The sequence below is a fragment of the Trachypithecus francoisi genome, unplaced genomic scaffold (genome assembly GCF_009764315.1).
Source record: "Trachypithecus francoisi isolate TF-2019V2 unplaced genomic scaffold, Tfra_2.0 Lachesis_group2, whole genome shotgun sequence".
Classification (NCBI taxonomy): domain Eukaryota; kingdom Metazoa; phylum Chordata; class Mammalia; order Primates; family Cercopithecidae; genus Trachypithecus; species Trachypithecus francoisi.
The window spans coordinates 42,403,248-42,422,638 of NW_022681465.1; the positions used below are offsets into that span (position 1 = coordinate 42,403,248).

Here is a 19,391-nt window from a genome sequence, read left to right on the forward strand (position 1 = left end):
GTACTGGGGGATTGTCTGTACAGAGTCCTGTGATGTGAGCTATCTGTTGGATTCTCAGCCGTGGATACCAATGCCTGTTCCATTGGAGGTGGCAGTGGTGTGCAGTGGACTCTGTGAGGGTTCTTAGCTTTGGTGGTTTGATGCTTTATTTTTGTGTTGGTTGGCCTCCTGCCAGGCAGTGGCACTTTCCAGAGAACATCACCTGTAGTAGTGTGTCCGGAATTGGTGGGTTCTTGGTCTCACTGACTTCAAGAATGAAGCCGTGAACCCTCACAGTGTTACAGTTCCTTTTTTTTTTTTTTTTTGAGACGGAGTCTTGCTCTGTTGCCCAGGCTGGGGTGCAGTGGCTGGATCTCAGCTCACTGCAAGCTCCGTCTCCCGGGTTTACGCCATTCTCCTGCCTCAGCCTCCCGAGTAGCTGGGACTACAGGCGCCCGCCACCTCGCCCGGCTAGTTTTTTGCATTTTTTAGTAGAGACGGGGTTTCACCGTGTTAGCCAGGATGGTGTTGATCTCCTGACCTCATGATCCTCCCCTCTCGGCCTCCCAAAGTGCTGGGATTACAGGCTTGAGCCACCGCACCCAGCAGGTGTTACAGTTCTTAAAGATGGTGTGCTTGGAGTTTGTTCCTTCTGATATTCGGACGTGTTTGGAGTTTCTTCCTTCTGGTGGGTTCGTGGTCTCGCCGGCTTCAGAAGTGAAGCTGCAGACCTTCGCAGTGAGTGTTACAGCTCTTAAGGTGGTGCTTCTGGAGTTGTTCGTTCCTCCCATCTGGAGTTGTTCATTCCGCCCAGTGAGTGGGTTTGAGGTCTCGCTAGCCTCAGGAGAGAAGCTGCAGACCTTTGCAGTGAGTGTTATAGCTCATAAAGGCAGTGCAGACCCAAAGAGTGAGCAACACCAAGATTTATTGCAAAGAGCGAAAGAACAAAGCTTCCACAGTGTGGAAGGGGACCCAGGTTGCCACTGCTGGCTTGGGCAGCCTGCTTTTAGTCCCTTATCTGGCCCCACCCACATCGTGTTGATTGGCCCATTTTACAGAGAGCTGATTGGTCCATTTTACAGAGCGCTGATTGGTCCGTTTTGACAGAGTGCTGACTGGTGCCTTTACAACTCTCTAGCTAGACATAAAAGTTCTCCAAGTCCTCACCAGATTAACTAGACAGAGCACTGATTGGTGAGGGTTTACAAACCTTGAGCTAGACACAGGGTGCTGATTGGTGTATTTACAAACCTTGAGCTAGACACAGAGTGCTGAATGGTGTATTTACAATCCTTTAGCTAAACATAAAGGTTCTCCAAGTCCCCACCAGATTAGCTAGATACAGATGCTGACTGGTGCATCCACGAACCCCAAGCTAGACACAGAGTGCTGACTGGTGCATGTGCAATCCTCCGACTAGACATAAAAGTTCTCCAAGTCCCCACCTGACTCAGGAACCCAGCTGGCTTCCCCTAATGGATCCCCCACCAGGGCCGCAGGCGGAGCTATCTGCCAGTCCCATGCTGCTTGCCTGTACTCCTCAGCCCTTGGGCGGTCGATGGGACCGGGGCCACAGAGCAGGGTTGACACCTGTCAGGGAGGCTTGTGGTGCACGGGAGCCCATCGCAGGGGGGCTCGGGCATGGCAGGCTGCAGGCCCGAGCCCTCCCCCGCCGGGAGCTGGCTGCGGCCAAGCAAGAATTGGAGCGCCGTGCGGGCGAGCCGGCAGTGCTGGGGGACCCGGTGCAACCTCTGCAGCTGCTGGCCCGGGTGCTAAGCCCCTCAGTGCCCATGCTGGCCAGCTGCTCCGAGTGCTGGGCCCGTCGAGCCCACGCCCACCCGGAACTGGCACTGGCCCGCCAGCACCTCGCGCAGCCCCAGTTCCCACCCGCACCTCTCCCTCCACACCTCCCCACAAGCAGAGAGAGCCAGCTCCGGCTTTGGTCAGCCCAGTGAGGGACTCCCACAATGCAGGGGCAGACTGAAGGGCTCCTCAAGCGTGGCCAGAGCAGAGGCGGAGGCCGAGAAGGCGCTGAGAGAGAGCGCGAGGGCTGCCAGCACGTTGTCACTTCTCAGTAGTGTCCAGAGGGACCGCCAGTGGGCAGGGCCCTAGAACGCCCAAGATTATGTGTCCTTTGCCTTCAGCTACCCAGGTGGTTAAGGAAAGATCATCATATGGGGGCAGGGCTAGGCATGTCTGAGCTGAGGCTCTTCTTGGGCAGCTCTTCTTGCTGTAGCTGCTGTGGGGCATGGGAGTGAGATTCCCAGGTCACTGGAGTTGTGTACCTAGAGGGATTATGGCTGCCTCTGCTGAGTCATGCAGGTTGTCAGGGAAGTGGGGGAAAGCCAGCAGTCACAGACCTCACCCAGCTCCCACACAAACTGAACAGCTAGTCTCACTCCCACCGTGCCCCCAACAACAGCCCTGAGTCTGTGTCCAGACAGAGGGTAAGACATGCTCGAAAACTTGCCCCAGGCTACTCGCCTCCCAGCTACAAAAGAAAAGGGCTTGGTTTTCGCCTATAGAGTCTGCACACTGGATTTGTGGCCTCCCCCGAGTTCCGGCCAGAAGGCTTTTCACCCTGTTCAAATTGTTACAAAGTTCAGTTAGAGATTTCCTTCTCCCTGTGGAATTTTATTCCCTGCTCCTCTGGTGCCAGGCAAGAATGGCCTGCTAGGGGACACAGCAAGTTCCCAGGGTCTTTCTGCTGCTTCCTCTTACCCTGTATTTCGCTTGACTCTCCAGATTGACCCAGCTCCAGGTAAGATTGGAAACTTCTCCAGCAAACAGACCTTCAGTTTCTCCAGTGGGGGTGTGTGTTTGGGAGTGGAGGCTCTCCCTTTCCCACTTCTGCAGTTGGGGCACTCAGTATTTGGGATGTCTCCCAGGTCCTGCAGGAGCAGTCTGCTATGTCTGCGTCCTCTCAATATTGCTGGTTTGTTTGCAGTCAGTCTGGAGCTAGAATTCACAATGCAAGCCTTGGCATGCTACTGTATCCAGAGCTGCAATCCAGTCCTGCCTCCCATCAGCCATGATGATCTTACCTCCTCTAAAGACCAATTCTCACTCTATTTATGGTGTTTTCTACTTGTAAAATTGGCCAGTTAAGGACATTGTTATTCAGAGAATGGTGTAATCAGTTACTAGGATCTATATTTATATTATAGTCCATATTTTAATTATTTATTATAAAGTGGCAACAGTAAATATCTGCCTCACTTATCTTACATAAAAATGGGGACAATTTGTATATTTTCTGGAGGGACGTTTTGAGTTCATCGAAGAAAGACACTGAAAAATTCCACATGGTACTATATATTCCCGATAGGCATTTTAGAATTTAAGACTATAATTTAAAACTATTACTGATTATTCTAATTCTATAGGACTAAAAAGGCATTTGCAGAAATACTTTCATTTTCCTGTTTCTATTTCTATTTATACAGAACGAATAACTTATTTATTTGGGCTTTCCTATGTTCTCTGAGACATTGATAAGGGTCACAAAATATTATACAGAAATCAGAGCCACAGAAAGATGATAGAAAATATAGTGAAGAAATTAAAAGGAAAATTAATACTTGAAGGAAAAATATTCATAGGACATAGAAATATGGAAGCAATAAAGCTGAAAGAGACATTGGGATAACAGTTAGATAATATTAGAAATGATCTTCTGTGATGTGCTGCTTCCCCAGAATAGTCAATTTAATTTTTGACTGTGTATGAGGGGGCATTCTATCAGGGTGAAAAGAAAGGAAAATATAAATGTTTGAAAACAGACAAGCTTATAGAGCATTGATATATTCTGACTTCTTACAAGTTGGCACAGTTTGCTTTGGCTGGCACATGACTAACAGGACACTATTTGCTAGATTGATTCTACCTGGGGCTGTGTTTGGAGAAGTGTTGCTGCTAAGGCTTACATACTTTCAGCCCCCCTCCAGATGTGCTCCCTGAGTGCCTTTAAGTATGCCCATTCAGTCTTCATGCATTAATTCAGTGAGTAGTCATTGTGTACAAGACATTGCTCCAGGTACCAGGGATACAGCAGTGAATTGCAATAGGTGAAGGTCCAACACAGAGCTTATATTCTAGTAAGGGAAACTAACAGTAATCAAGATAAGTAAGAAAAGTATATAGGATGTCAGAAGTTTATTGTCTGTCTCCCCTACTAGAATGTAAGCTCCATGTAGGAGAAAATATAAAGCAGGAAGGGAAGACTAGAAGAGAGGGTATGAATTTTAAGACTTGTTTTACCTGTCCTTTAAGATTTATAGTTACCATAAAGCAGAGTTACTGGCAAATTATTATTATTCCACTATTCCTAAAGTGGCTATAGGAAAGTATACTATTTGTACAGTGCTCTAGGTATCACAGACAAGGTTACTTATATCCAGAGGTAGATGAACAGTTTTGCTACCCTACATCTCTCCTGTCTGACCTGAATGGTGAGGGGATCTTGACATGCCTTTGGCCACTTTGTACCAGGAACACAGGATGGAAGGCTGTACCTTAAAGTGTCATTTTTCTGCATGCTCTTGAGGAAAGACCTGAACCTAGATTCACTAAAACTATATTGTCTAAACGCCTGATACCTGTCAGCATATTTTCTCCCAGAACTTATAACCATCACGTTATTCCTTGCCCATACTATAGCTTAGACAGGCATTTCTCTGTTATTTCAGCTTTCCTAGAACACTTGATATAAATCTCGGCACTTCAAAATTAGAAAGATAACAGAATACAGCAAATGTATTTTAAAAAGAAGAAGAAAGGAAAAGGAAAACAACCAAGCATAGTAGATGTCTTCTGGGTTAAGAATTAAACTTAAGTTCCTCTGTTAGATGGGTGTTTCTTGGATTTGGAAGTAAAGAGAGGGACCATTGATCATATGTACCTAACTACTGAGCCCCATTTTCTCATCAGAATGTGAAGTGGAAAGTTAGCAGTTACGAGGTGAATTTGAATTGTAGACAACCTGCTAATGTAACCCTAATTTTTATTTGCTTAAATAGTCCAGATTGACTGTTTACACTGACTGAACTTGCTGAATATTTGCTAAATAGTCACTTCACATTATTGCCGAAAATACCTCTTGAGGAAATGACATTAAGGAGTTGTATCTCTTCTTTATTAGTGAATAATCATTTCCTTCTAAAGATAGCAATGAAAAATCAACAGTAATTGCCTCTAGAATGTGGTGTCACTCAGAATGTGTAGACAGGTTGAGTTGTCTAATATGTTTTTAGACACAGCTCAAATTAATTAGGTAATTGGAAATCTATACGTTGCCTTGTAAACATATCTTAAAATTCAAGGCATATTAGCATATATGAATTACTGTACTACCTTTGAGTATGTGTACTACTCAAAAAGTATAGCATTCCTCTTTGCTGTCAGAAGATATTCTAATCCTTTAAGTGATGTTTTCATGAACTAAATAACACTTTTCAGACAGTTTTTATTACTGTAGAGTTAACCTTGTAGCTTTTAGTTATCAATTCCTCTATTCATTGTTATATGCTACCTTATTAGTTAATGTAAGGGGATAAGTATTGTAAAAGTTGACCACCAGGAACTCTGTGTTTTCAGTTTATCATTCATAATAAGTAGTTGGAATCAGGAACTCTCAGAAAGTTATTAATTAAAGAATCAGTTAAGATAACCTATCTAAATATAAAATCTTCATTTATATCGATCACTAGTATATATAATCATTTGCCCTGATTATATATATTTCATCAGGTCCAGTATTATCCTGTGATTTTGTCTCTTTCAGTTTTCCAGTAATTCCAGTGAATATAAGTAGTCTCACTCCAAAAATCTCACTTTAAAAAAATTAAAAATAGCCATCATGTTTTTTACAGCTTTCTGAACCAATTTGTGAAAAATCTTTCGAAGAATTTGGCAGTAAAGGTGGCAACTCTCCTTTTCCTGAGCTAACTCTTCTCTTTAAAGATAAAAAAATTTTAACTAATTGTTTTTGGAATGTTTTTCGATAAATAACTGAATAATAAGAATTTGTATTTGTACTTAAAATTATAAGTTTTGAGTTAATATGGAAACACTATTCTTTTTACTGCCCCCATAGGAATATCTTCATGGCTTTTAATGCTCTGTCCGTAATTGCTGGAAAAAATAAGTCAGGAACCAGTGGTACCTAAAACAGACATTTTCATCCCTTTTATCATATGTTAAGTCTTGATCTCCCTTCCTGTGGCTGTCTTTGCTTCGTTTGCCCCCGTTAGCTCTGTCTGGGTCACTGCCCTTGATGGGTCTCTCTATGTCTGTTTATTGACTCTGGGTGTTTTTCTCATCTGGCTTAGCCTCTATGCCATGTCTTCGTGGCTTCCAGTCTCCCCAACCTTAAGACTGTTCTTCTAGCCCATGGAATCACATCCCCCCCAGCCCACATGTTTCTGTCTTCCCCTGCCTGACTGTGGTTTACCTGGGTTCACTTGCTCTTCACTTCCCTTTGACGTGGGCTCTGTGTCTCCCTCAAGCCACAGGGCTCACTGTGTGCTCCTGCCTACACATTCTGTGTGCCCCCATGTACACCTTCTCAGCCTGCTCTGTCTTGTCGTAGACAAATTGACAGCAAGTCACTAGTGATAAATCTGTCTGCTGACCAGAATATTCCCAAAACATATATCTTCAAAGAAAACTACATTGATTTCTAGAGGTGATTTGGAACATCTAAAATGCATATTCTTTGGTACTAAAATGAACTTTCAAAGTGAACATTAGGCACTATACATAGGCAAAATATTCTTTATTTGTAAAATCTCAAGATGTTCAGAGTTGATTATCAGCCCTTTAAAAGCAGGAGTATACTTTTTTTTAAAGTTTTTACTTTTTCATGTTTCTTAAAATATAGTCTTTTTCCAAAGAAAAATAGTTCTATTTAATGATAAATTTTAAGAGATAATTTGTTTGGATTAATGACTTCATTATGTAGGTGTAAAAATTAATTTAACTGATATTTGACGTCTAAATATTCTTTGAGACCTTGTGCTAGCATTTCTGTCCATAGTGTCTGTTAATATCCCCTTCAGTCATACATATCTGACCCTAACTATGTAATATATTGTACCAATAAATGAAAACATTTTATGCCAGCTAGTTTATGGATGTTTTTCATAACTGCATGCCACAATCCTTGACAGAATTCAGTTGTATTATATAATTTCTTAATTTCTGAAGTGCTATAGAAATGACTTGTTAAAAAAAAGTTGGGGCAAAAAAACATACACCCTTTCTTAAACTTTTTGTAGCAATGACTTCTATAAATGAGACTTTTTAAGGAGACACTAAGTTAAAAAGTTATTGATAATCTAAAAATTGGCATGAAGATGCTTTTGTTATTAGCTAATATTTCAGAAATTTTAAGAAAGTAATGTAAAAATTTTCAGATTTTTTACTTTTATTTACTTTTTAAAAATTCTCTTCAAAGAAATTTAGTCTTCTGTCAATATTAATTTATATGAAATAGTAGCTAAATTTCTCCTCAGTTTCCAGATGGAAGGTGATTAAATTTAAAATAAGACATGTTGGCTGTATATGATGGCTCATGCCTGTTATCCTAGCACTTTGGGAGGCAAAGGTGCAGATAGCTTGAGGCCATGAATTTGAGACCAGCCTGGGCAACATAGTGAGACCCCATCTCTACAAAAAAAATAAAAATAAATTAGCTGGGCCTGGTGGAGCATGCCTGTGGTCCCAGCTACTTGGGAGGCTAAGATGGGCAGATCACTTGAGCCTGGGAGGTTGAGCCTGCAGTGAGCCATGAGTGTGCCACTGCACTCCAATCTGGGCAATAGAATAAGACCCCATCTCAAAAATAAAATAAGACATTGTTAATTTAAGGCCACAGATATAAGTGATTAAATATAACCAATATGTAGGAAAGTTGCTGTATGTTAAATTAGAAATACTCAGTTTGAATATTACAGTGACAAGTATAGTCTTCCATAATCACTGTAGTTTAGATTTTTGCCATATTTTTCTTATGAAGGAGTAATCACTCAGAGTTATTTGTTTTTGCTTTTCTTCAAAAACAATATCAAGCATATAAAAATCAGCATAAGTAGCAAGGCTTGAATTTTTAGATAATCCGAATTTAATTATTTTACCAATTAGTTAATCATCTTCAATTCATCCCCCCAAAATTAGAGCCTAATTTCATGTCTTACCCCTAATTTGAGTTATTCTTGATTCTCTTGAGGCAAGAAACTAACTGTAAATATTTATTCTTGAATTCCACAAAGATATATTGAACACCTAATCTGTATTAGGCACCAGTCTAGGCTCCAAGGGTATAAAGAGTATTAGACATGACTTCTGCCCTCAAGGAGCTCACAGTCTCCTAGAAAGAACTCTTGTGTTTACTACAAAGATTCTCTGCTTCTAGTCAGAGAATGATCATTGAAATGGATGGTGGGGTTGGGAGTAGGGGAAATAAAGGGCTTCTGAGCTCTTTTAGAATCCAAGAGTAATTCTTAGTTCACCAACACCCTTTTTTTAAATGACACTCTAATGTTATTGAAGAGTTAGTGCATCTTCTGAAAGTATCTACCTTCCTTCCATACTGTCATGAAAATGTGACTTTTTACTCTAGATATTACAGACAAGTATATGTTACTTGTCATTTCAAACTCTTTTTTTTTTTTTTTTTTTTTGAGACGGAGTCTCGCTCTGTCGCCCAGGCTGGAGTGCAGTGGCTGGATCTCAGCTCACTGCAATCTCCACCTCCCGGGTTCACGCCATTCTCCTGCCTCAGCCTCCCGAGCAGCTGGGACTACAGGTGCCCGCTACCTCACCCGGCTAGTTTTTTGTATTTTTAGTAGAGACGGGGTTTCACCATGTTAGCCAGGATGGTCTCGTTCTCCTGACCTTGTGATCCACCCGTCTCGGCCTCCCAAAGTGCTGGGATTACAGGCTTGAGCCACTGCACCCGGCCTCAAACTCTTTAATAGTAGTGTGTCAGTATTTACCAGGAAGATCTTTGGATTTATCATTACTGTGGGAAATTTGTATTCTCCCAAATATGTGGACAGTTAATGGCCAGATAAATATTCACAATCACACTGTCTGTAAAATGGGGTAAGACTAGTATCGTTGCATTGGGTTATATTGAGAATGAAGTGAAATAATTTATATTCTTAAAACAGTACCTGGCATATAGTAATAACTTCATAATTCTTCACTTTACATAGTTTTGATACACACAAATTTTTGTTACCATAGTTTAGTTAAATAACATCAATTCTCCAGAAAACAAGATTCAAAGTTAAGTTACCACAGTATATTAGCTGTAAATGCATTAAGCACAAACTTTGCCACTGGCCCTTCAGTCCACAGATCTCTATGTGAATAACAGATGCACATCATGATCAATGGCCAATCACATCACTTTTTTAAACTCTGTCACTGATTGGTCACTTCATATCTGTTTTCAGTTCATGTACAGATGGCATTGTCTCCCATTTTACAAGAATGGATGATCAAAAGAGAGACTTGACCAACACACAAACAGTGCGGTAAAGAAATGAAACACTGGAAATGAGATCAAAAGTCTTTATGGCGAAAAAGAGAAAGATATCCTAGAGAAAGTGATACTGGCAAACGAAAAAGCAAGACAGAAAACCTCTCATGTTAAATGAACTCTCAGAGCTATTTCACAACATTGAAAGTGCAAAGGATAAAGTGTTGAAAGCTGATTCAAACTTAAGATTATGACATTTTGCCCAGGCATAGAAAAGATATGCTTAAACCATACCATAAGTGATATGATGAAAAGAAGGCAACCACTGATCAATATACTTTAAATAAGTTTTTTTTACATAGAAATAAAGCACTTTAATTCTCATTCTTTCTAATGTTTAAATTACAGTGTACTAAATAAAATTAGTTTTATTATTTTTCCTTTTTTATTTTTAGCTGACAATAGAGGCTTTTTAATATTTTGACAAAATTTTAAAGGTCATAGAAAAATCATAATTTATCCTATTGATTATTATGATCACTTTGCATGGTTTCAGCTTGTATGGTCATTTTTATAGTCCCTCATTATCCAAAGCAAGAACTTCCTGTAGTTGTTATTAATAATTATTTTGTCCAGCAAGTCAAGTATTATAGTTTTAGGGAAACTCTTCATTGCTTTTCAATATTTGAGAATTTAAAAACTTTGTCATTTCTTTCCTGCCTCTGTCTTTGCATTTTCAAAGTGTCTAAGTTCTAATTCTGATCATGTCTTATCACGGGGTTACCCTCAGAGCCTCCTGATATATTATACAGCAGTACAGTATTTAAACTCCGTATTTTACAATTCTTCAATATTCTACCCTATTTCTTCATTCTCCTAAGTCTTCTACTTAAATTCTATGCTAACCTTTTCCTTTTATTCTTCTTCCTGCTAATATTATATTCTTCCATACTCTCCTTCAACCCCTGAAAGCCTATCAGTTATTTAATACATTGTCTTCCTTTCAAAATGACACCTGCCCTAGAATATATCCTTAAGAGAAACTTCTTTGAATTCCTTGGCTTCTTCCTTATGTTTCATCTACATGTCTGTAAATCAGAAAAGACCAATGTCTTGCTTGAATTTAAAGTATTACAGAAAATTCTGTGTAAGCAAAATGTAAAATTCTAACTGGACATTGACTAGATTAGCACTTGCCAACAATGGCATGATTGGCAACAAAATAAGAATTAAATACTGTGCATTTTCACTGTATACACCCTTGTACCTCTTGAGCCATGTGATTGTATAGGTGAATATTCAAAAAATAATGAAATTTACATTAAGTGAATCGTTATAATAGAAATCTTGCTTTCAGTTTTCCACTCACAGTTGGTTTGATATAATTACTGCCAAGAGTTCTGAGGCTTTCAGAAGACGAAAGCTTCATTTGCCTGACGTTTTCTGCACACACATAGAATGATGAGCAGGCTGCTGGGAGCTTGAGGAATGGACTACAGGCAGATAAATTTTGATTTGGGCATGAGTATTTTGCTCAAAGAGAGGCTGACAACCTAGTTTGTTCTCTTTAAGACCTTTGGGATTATAGTGAGGTGACTGGAAGAGGATTCAGTCTGATAAGCTGACTGAATGCTGTCTGAATATCTGTCAGGTTTAAAATGCTGAAAGAAGTTTTTAATCTATATATTTAGGTAAATTTTGCTTAGAATTTTTAGTCTGGGACTACCTCTTGAATTTTCCATGGTCATTGCTGCATTTAATGCTAGTTAAAATAAGAGTTCATTTTTCAGAAAAAAAAAAAGCATCCATGTGGCTCTGTTTGGCTTGTTTCAGTTCAGTTTCCTAAAGGGATTCCAAGGAAATTCTCAGAGGCCTCAAACTTGTGATGGTAATAGCACCAAAGTCAATTAATGTGGAATCTCTTTAAAAAACAAAAACAAACAAACAAAAAAAAACGTAATTCTCACAACACCTAAAAGAGTTATCTGCTATAAACAGAAATTCTTTTCTACTTCTCATTTACTTCTCTGAGCCCCTATCGCATCATGATTACTAGTTTCCTTGGTCATAAGCTGTCATTTTTGTTAGTATATTTTACTGTGCAGTGCAATGAAAAATTTTTTGTTAAACCAGTTGTGCATCTCCTGCTCTAAAATGGAAGCAGAGTGATAATTTGAATGTAGAACATAGTGACTGCACCCTGACTAGAGTAATCAATGCAAGAGCATCCTTAAAGCTTTTCTTCTGTAACAAGGGCAAACTCAGCTAAAAAGTTTGTTTAAATCATGCTTGGCATAACAAGAGCCTTGAAACTTTATCTGTCTCTGACTATCTATGAATATACCTGACTCATCATCATAGTGCCTTTCAACTCAGCCCCACTCAGCTCAACTGCTCTTCCTGCCTTTACAGATATTTAAAATTCCTTAAGGCTTCTGGGAAAGGCTGCAGGGTTTTTATATTTAATATTATTTTATTTTATAGCATAGGAAGTTCATAGCTCATGAATATCTCAGATATGCAAAATAAAATGAAGGGCCTTTTCTCTGTATACTCTTAAGTCTCCTTTTGGTCTCTGACTATGTGGTGGTTATGTCATATTTGTGTCATGAGTATTTGTTTCAAAGCAGCAATTACATCATTACAGCATTACAAAGCAGCCATTTTTAAAATACTAAAAAGAACAGCAGCAAAAAGAAGTAATGTTTTTGAAAAGTCCTTCCTAATCTTAATCTGAAATTAAAGAAATCAAAGAAATTCTGTTAGCAACACCACTACATTATAGCATTTCTCCGCATATAAGAGTAAAAGCATCTTGTATTACTGTTATTTACAAATGGCTATTCTTTCATCCATGTTCTTGTCCTCTCCTGTACAGAATAGTACTATTATCTATTATTAAAATTATCTTGAAAAGCAATAAATTATCCTATTTAGTAACTACCTTGATTTGATTAGCTCTTTTTCTATGTTATTACAACATAAATGTTCTTATTATATATACTTTATTAGTTTTTCTTAATTGCCTAACTTATCTTTGATGGCTCACTTTTCTTTATACAGTTTAGTAAAGATCCACACAAAGGATTGACAGTTAATCATTTCAGTGTATTTTCAGGTAGTTTCCAGTGAACTGAATTGTTGTAATGTGTGATGTTAACTCTTTCACTGTGAAGTGAGAGGCATCGTTCCTTAAAGTACTCAGCTGCCAGAGTTTTCCTGGATTACTGACTTTGCTCCCTGGATCCAGAGATGGTGTTCCCAGTATCTAGTCTCTGCATCTTGTCTTCTGCCTTAGCCTTTTGTCTTGCGCCTTTACTAATATGATTCTTGAGGTCCTACACCTTTCCATCTTAGTGGCAATGCCCCTGCACCACAATGCCTGGTCAGTGCTAACTTACTAGGACATCTGCAGTATGGGGAGACAATAAAGACCAGCACCATCTAGTCTGCCCTGCCTTCTCTCTCTAACTTGAATATCATTCTTAGATCTTCTGGTCGGCTCTGTTGCTTTATTGCAGTCAAAAAAGAATTTTTTTTTATTTTTGAGATTCTGCTATAGAGAAGTAGAGCTTCTTATAGACCCTTGAGCAAAGCCATGTCCTCTCCTCTCTCTCGAGTATGAGAAGCTTTTGGGAGAGATGCATTTGGAGGAATGATGAAGGAAAGATCACCTTCCTATCCAGTGAAATAACTGACCAACAGAATAACATAAAAAGCAGATCACTTTCACATCCAGATGTTTTCATGGACTTACTATACTCAGAGCACTGTGACTGGCTTGTGCATTAGCATGTTACTTGGCACATAGGTACAAAATAAATCGTGTATCTATAATTTGAATTTAGGAGGTTCTGTATCTCTTAGCTGGATAACTAAGACATAAAATTCCAGCTGTTTAAGGCAGCACAGGTATGTGAGTGGACATGGCAGTAAGTTCAGAGGGGAGGGATGTCACTGTGGTCCAGACTATAAGGCAAGACTTCTCAAAACTATGAAACTTGAACCAAACCTTACAAGAATGTTGATTCTTAACTCTGCGTCCACTGTTTCCTGCTTCCTGTCATTTGTGGATCATGGCAGTTGCTTTTGTCTCCTTAGAATAGGGAATTCTTAAGGAGAACCTAATAATAAAAATCCTGATACTTTTTATTTTTAAGCATTTCTACTTAAAACAACTCTTTCAGAAAACCACCCTTGATTCCAAAGATCATAATAATAGAAAACTTCTCGACTTCCCTGCTCTACTGACATTTTCTGTTCTCCCTCATTTAGATTATAAATATATAGGAGACTGGAATCATGTGTTTCTCATCCTTACTCTGTAATTCCCTATGGATAAGACCAGCCTGATTCTTACACTGTAATCTAATCACCTACTAAGAGTGATTTTTTGTTGAAGGTGATGGATTAGCCTTTCAGATGCCCCAGCACAAACAGCACCAGTTGTCTTGGACATTCCCATCAACTGCCTTCCTCTGATCTCTATTCCTGTTCTAACCAAACATGCTCCTTCTTCCTTTCCCTGCTAACCCCATTTCCATAGGAAGTTGAATATACTTTTAAGGAAATGGCAAGACTTTCCTTAAGAATATGGGCTTTTCTTTTTGGTAGCACATGCGTATAAACCGGGAGATACGCACATTGCTAGATGAGATCTGACCAAGTACAAAGAAAGCCTTAAGTGAGAGCATCCAAGTAAATCTTAAAACCCATCAAGTTAATATATAGCCTTTTTTTTTTTTTTTTTTTTGAGACCGAGTCTCACTCTGTCACCCAGGCTGGAGTGCAGGGGCACAATCTCGGCACACTGCAACCTCCACCTGCAGGGTTCAAGTGATTCTCCTGCCTCAGCCTCCTGAGTAGCTGGGATTACAGGTGCACACCACCATGCCCGGCTGATTTTTGTATTTTTAGTAGATATGGGGTTTCACCATGTTGGTCAGGCTGGTCTTGAACTCCTGACTTTGTGATCCACCCACCTTGGCCTCCCGAAGTGCTGGGATTACAGGTGTAAGCCACCATGCCTGGCCAGTGTTACTTTTTAATTTAGTAAATGTTTGTAGCCACTGTGTTTTAACTCCATTTAAATATATTAAAGCTTTGCTCACATCTATTTGAACTCAGGTTTTCTAATTCATTAAAAATATTTTCATTCAACTATTGTTTTTAGACCACTAATGAACCTTTTTCCTTCTTGTGAAAATGGGCTGTTGGCCAGGCACAATGGCTCATGCCTGTAATCCCAGCACTTCGGGAGGCCGAGGTGGGCAGATCACGAGGTCAGGAGATCGAGACCATCCTGGCTAATATGATGAAACCCAGTCTCTACTAAAAATACAAAAAATTAGCCGGGCGTGGTGGCAGGCACCTATAATCCCAGCTACTCAGGAGGCTGAGGCAGGGGAATCGCTTGAACCTGTAAGGCAGAGGTCGCAGTGAGCCAAGATCGCGCCACTGCACTCCAGCCTGGGTGACAGAGCGAGACTCCGTCTCAAAACACAAAACAAAAAAGAAGAAGAAAATGGGCAGTTTTCAATATGTGAACCTTAGCATATATATTGCTTTCTCTTCTTTATCCTTCTTTGTGATCCAACTTTCATTCTGTTTGGCAGATACTGATTGCTTCGTGATTTTGAAAAAAAATAGCATGTAAGTATACCTCGAGAGAATAGATACCAGCAAAGTTATTCTTAAATGAACTTTTGTATATTGCAAGCTGTTTTCTATAGACTGTCATCTTAAAATCTAATTAAAGGCAAATGTGGAAGTCTTTTTACCATTAATGCTACAGAGATTCATTTATTTAACATTAAATAAATACTTCTTGACTTCCTTCTGTGTTCCAGGTATAGTTCCAGGTGCTGAGGATCTAGCAGTGAACAAGACAGACAATGACTCTGCTCATAGCCAGCACACATTCTAGCAAGGGTTGCAGTAGAGATACAGATGACACATAACTAAGTACACAGCCTGAAGCGATGGCAGCCAATTTTCTGATTCTTTTCCCTTTACCATTGCTTCAAGGCCGCATCTGCAATCTCAACATAACACAACACAATACAACCTGTACTGCTGGGTTGAATTTATTCTCAAAATGCTGCCTTCATCTAGGAAAAGGTATTTAAGGGCCCAAGAAGATGAGGCTAGGAAGGAGATGGTAGATTTCAGATGTTTTAGGAGACCCAGTATATAAGATTTGACACCCTATGGAGAATAGAAAAAGTCAAGAACAGCTCCTAGGTTTAAACTTGGGTGAATGAATTAGTGATAACTAGCTCAAAAGTCCCGGGATTGGAGGCAGGTTTAGAAGTGCTGATAATGAATTTGACTAGGGGCAGTGAAAAATACAAAACTGGAAATCAGAAGAGAAGTCAGAACTGAAATACAGATTTGGCTGTTACCAGCATTTCATGTAAATTTTAAAAGGAGAAGGAGCAAGAAGAGTAGTCAACATTGCCAGATACGGCAGGATGAGGATTTTTTAAGAAAGCCATTGGATTTGACAGTTGAAAAATCACTGATGACTTCAAGAAGACCAATTTCAGTAGATGTAAGTGGGGACAGAGCCACATCATGGTTAGTTTAAAGAATGAAGGGCTGTGATTGTCTAGCCAAGGTCATTGTGCTCTTACTCCTTGGAAACTTTGAAACTGAGGTCAGAGCTTCTCTTTCTCCCCCCACCCCCTCCTTAGCTTTCTCCACACAGGGCCCACAACTGGATGCCTGAGCTAGGGGCATGATGGAGGGACAAATTAAGATCACTGGGTCTCTGGTGGGATAAGGGCCCAAGGATAAAGGAGTCTGATGTTGGTGAGTCAGATATTGCAGGGAGCATCCTCAGTGGGTCAGGCCAGTTCAGAGACCTGTCTCTAGAGTGGCAAAGAGAAGACACACACCTAGATCTCTGTTGGTTGAGGAAGCTCTGGACCAAGAAGCTGGGTTAGAATGGGAAACAAAAGGACCTTCAAGGCTAGGGGAAGAAACATGGAATTAGTTACAAAGTTCCGCCCCAGTAAGGGAGTGGAATCTGGCAGTTTGGGGGTGGAGTGGTGGGGGTAGAATCTGAGGCAGTAAACTGATGTTAACTAGAAACTCAAGCAGGGATGCCTAGGTTTCTTAGGGTACAGGTACTGGGAGTGTGCAAAGAGGAACTATTGGCAGTACTTGTGACCACAAAGATAGTAGTGAGGGGCCAGTTTATGAATTGAGGGTTCTTCCTAGCAATATCTGGCATATAGATATTTAATAATTATTTGTGAAGACAAGAAGTTAGGTAATTCCTGGGGATCAGGGGTCCTGAGTTTCTGAAGAGGCATAAGAAAATACCTGGGTTCTATTCAGGGAGAGGATGGAGGCAGTGACTAAGGGACTCCAGACAGCTTGGAGATGCAAATCCCAAAAGGGAGCTTTGTACCTCTATGGGAGTTGGAAGCAAAGGTCAGGGTCGAGGGCTCACTCCCTTAATCCTAGGACCCAGGAGTTCCTACGGATCTACGAAATTTCCCCGCCTATGCACAGGCACCCTTGGCCTGTAACGCCTTCTCCGCCCACTGGGGGGCGGGGCTTGAGGGGGCCGGTGGCTGTTCTGAAGCCTCGAGGGCCATCGGTTCCTACCAGAGCTGCTGCGGGTGCCATCCCACCCATGGCCGGACACAGGCCCTCAAACCACTTCTGCCCCCTTCCAGGCAGTGGTGGGGGCGGCCCCAGAGGGCCAGTGCCCCTGCGGATTGACACCCTGACCTGGTTGAGCAACCAGGCGGCCCCTGGCAGGGTGATGGTCTGGCCAGCAGTCAGGCCAGGGGTCTGCCCAGACCCTGAGGTGTGGAGGATTTCCCCGGGTCCCCTGCCACAGGAATTCCGGGGCTGGATAGCACCCTGCAGGCCCCGTCTTGGAGCTGGTGAGGCAGGGGACTGGTTGCGAAGCCCCTCCGAAGGCGCCCTCCCTGGGCCCTACATTGCCCTGCAGAGCATCCCGAAGTTGCCGCTGCCAGAGGACGTCTCGGGCATACTGAAAGAGTTGCAGCAGCTGGCCAAGGAGCTGAGGCGGAAGAGGTTGAGCCTAGGGTACTCACAGGCGGATGTGGGGATCGCTGTGGGAGTTCTATTTGGGAAGGTGCTTAGCCAGAGGACCGTCTGCCGCTTCGAGGCCCAGCAGCTAAGCCTTGCCAACATGTGGAAGCTGCGACCACTGCTGAAAAAGTGGCTGGAGGAAGTGGAAGCAGAGAACCTTCTGGGCTTATGCAAAATGGAGATGATCCTGCAACAGTCTCGGAAGTGGAGACGGGCAAGCGGGGAGCGACGAATCGGAAACAGCCTAGAGAAATTCTTCCAGCGGTGCCCTAAGCCCACGCCCCAACAAATCAGCCACATTGCTGGGTGCCTCCAGCTGCAGAAGGATGTGGTTCGAGTTTAGTTCTATAACCGCAGCAAGATGGGCAGTCGATCAACCAATGATGCTTCCCCACGGGAGGTTGTGGGGACAGCCGGGCCTCCTTGCCCAGGGGCACCAGTGTGCTTTCACCTGGGACTGGGGCTCCCAGTGGATATCCCCCACTATACACCTGTCTACTCTGCGGGGGTAGCCCACTCCTCTGCCGCAGCCACCGCTGTGGGCCTCCTCAGACTTTAGGGCTGAGGGACTTGCCCTTTGCGGCACGTTTGGAGAGGGGAGAAGAAGGGGAAACCCAGGAAATGTCCCTGGGGTTCATTTGAGGGCTTTTAGCATTAATTTCTCATTCACTGTCTAACGAAGTTAAGGATACATAGTAGGGAATGGGGGTTGGAATTGTTCAAGAAAAACCTGGGAGAGAAGATGAAGTTTATTGCAGTTTTGTGTTTTCCCTTTGTTTTTCCCTAGCATTGGTTTCAAGGTACATTACAGTATATAGACGGTTTCGATATTTTGTTCCTTTTTAAAATTAAATATTGTGTCTGTTATTCCTTGTGGTTATCAGTAAACATAGGGTTTAAATTTTTTATAAACACAATACTAAGTGAAAAACTCAAGTCACCGAAGACTACCTTAGTATACAATTTTTTACTTAAAATCAAGCAGAACTCTGTGTAAACACAAAATCCAGGATAATAGTTATCTTGAGGGGATGACTTGAGCATGTGATAGGGAAGAAACACACAGAGCACACCTAGGGCCTTTGCTGAAACACCTGAGCTTTCTTGGAAGATTCTTTTTTTTTTTCTTTTTTTTTCTTTTTTCTAATTTACCTTTTCATTTCCGTTGCCCCAGCTTCATGTCAGGGTCTCAGTTCATCTCCCCACTTTATGTAGTCCCATGGGATTATGTTCTGTCCTGCCACAGTCACTGTATTCTAAACTCCTTCGTTACTGAGGTTGGCAAGCTGGACAGCCAGAGCTTCAGTCCCAGCTGTAGCTTACTCCTCCAGTCCCTGGGAATTTCCCTTACTTTCTCTTAATCTCTTACATACTTTTGAGAGGATATTTGTAATAGTTTATCCAAACTTCCCTATTGGTTTTTGCCATTATACATCAAACCACTCTTCTAATTTTGTCTCTGAAATTGCTCCTTTCAGTTTTTCACGTCTACTTTGGTCAATTTTGGTCACCGTATACTAAATGGAAATCATTCATCCCTCTGTGTTTTCAGATCTGTCACACACCTGCATGCTCTATTTATTGTCCTGGAATTCTATCAGTATGTGTTATATCAGAGTTTATGTCTTATTTCTGGATACTAATCTTGTCAATTTTTGCTTTTTTTGTAATCAGTCTTGCAAAGATTTTATCTATAGGTATTTTCAAAGTATAAGCTTTTTGACTTATTCTACTTAACTACTATTTTTATTCCTTAGTTAATTAATTTTCACTTCATTCTTCTGAATTTTTTCCTAGTTTCTTCTGGTTTCTTTCATTGTTCTTTTTTAAATAGGTTTTAGATGAGTACTTA

General features: G+C 41.1%; 2 protein-coding genes across 17 annotated transcripts in view; both read left to right on the forward strand.

Moving 5' to 3' along the window:
• The window catches only part of FAM172A (family with sequence similarity 172 member A), a 523,432-nt gene that overhangs the window by 379,748 nt on the left and 124,293 nt on the right, over nt 1-19,391 (forward strand). For 8 of the 16 annotated variants that reach the window (XM_033179131.1, XM_033179122.1, XM_033179130.1 and 5 more), the window contains one exon: nt 15,082-15,118. The exons of the other annotated variants lie outside the window; for them this stretch is intronic. In XM_033179131.1, coding sequence (XP_033035022.1) covers nt 15,082-15,118 — 37 coding nt within the window. The remainder of the gene's footprint in view (nt 1-15,081; nt 15,119-19,391) is intronic. 16 annotated transcript variants of the gene reach the window in all.
• POU5F2 (POU domain class 5, transcription factor 2) lies at nt 15,146-18,406 on the forward strand. Its single transcript, XM_033179141.1, is given in 1 exon segment — nt 15,146-18,406. A coding segment is annotated over 1 exon segment (1,281 nt). The 5' UTR covers nt 15,146-16,817; the 3' UTR covers nt 18,099-18,406.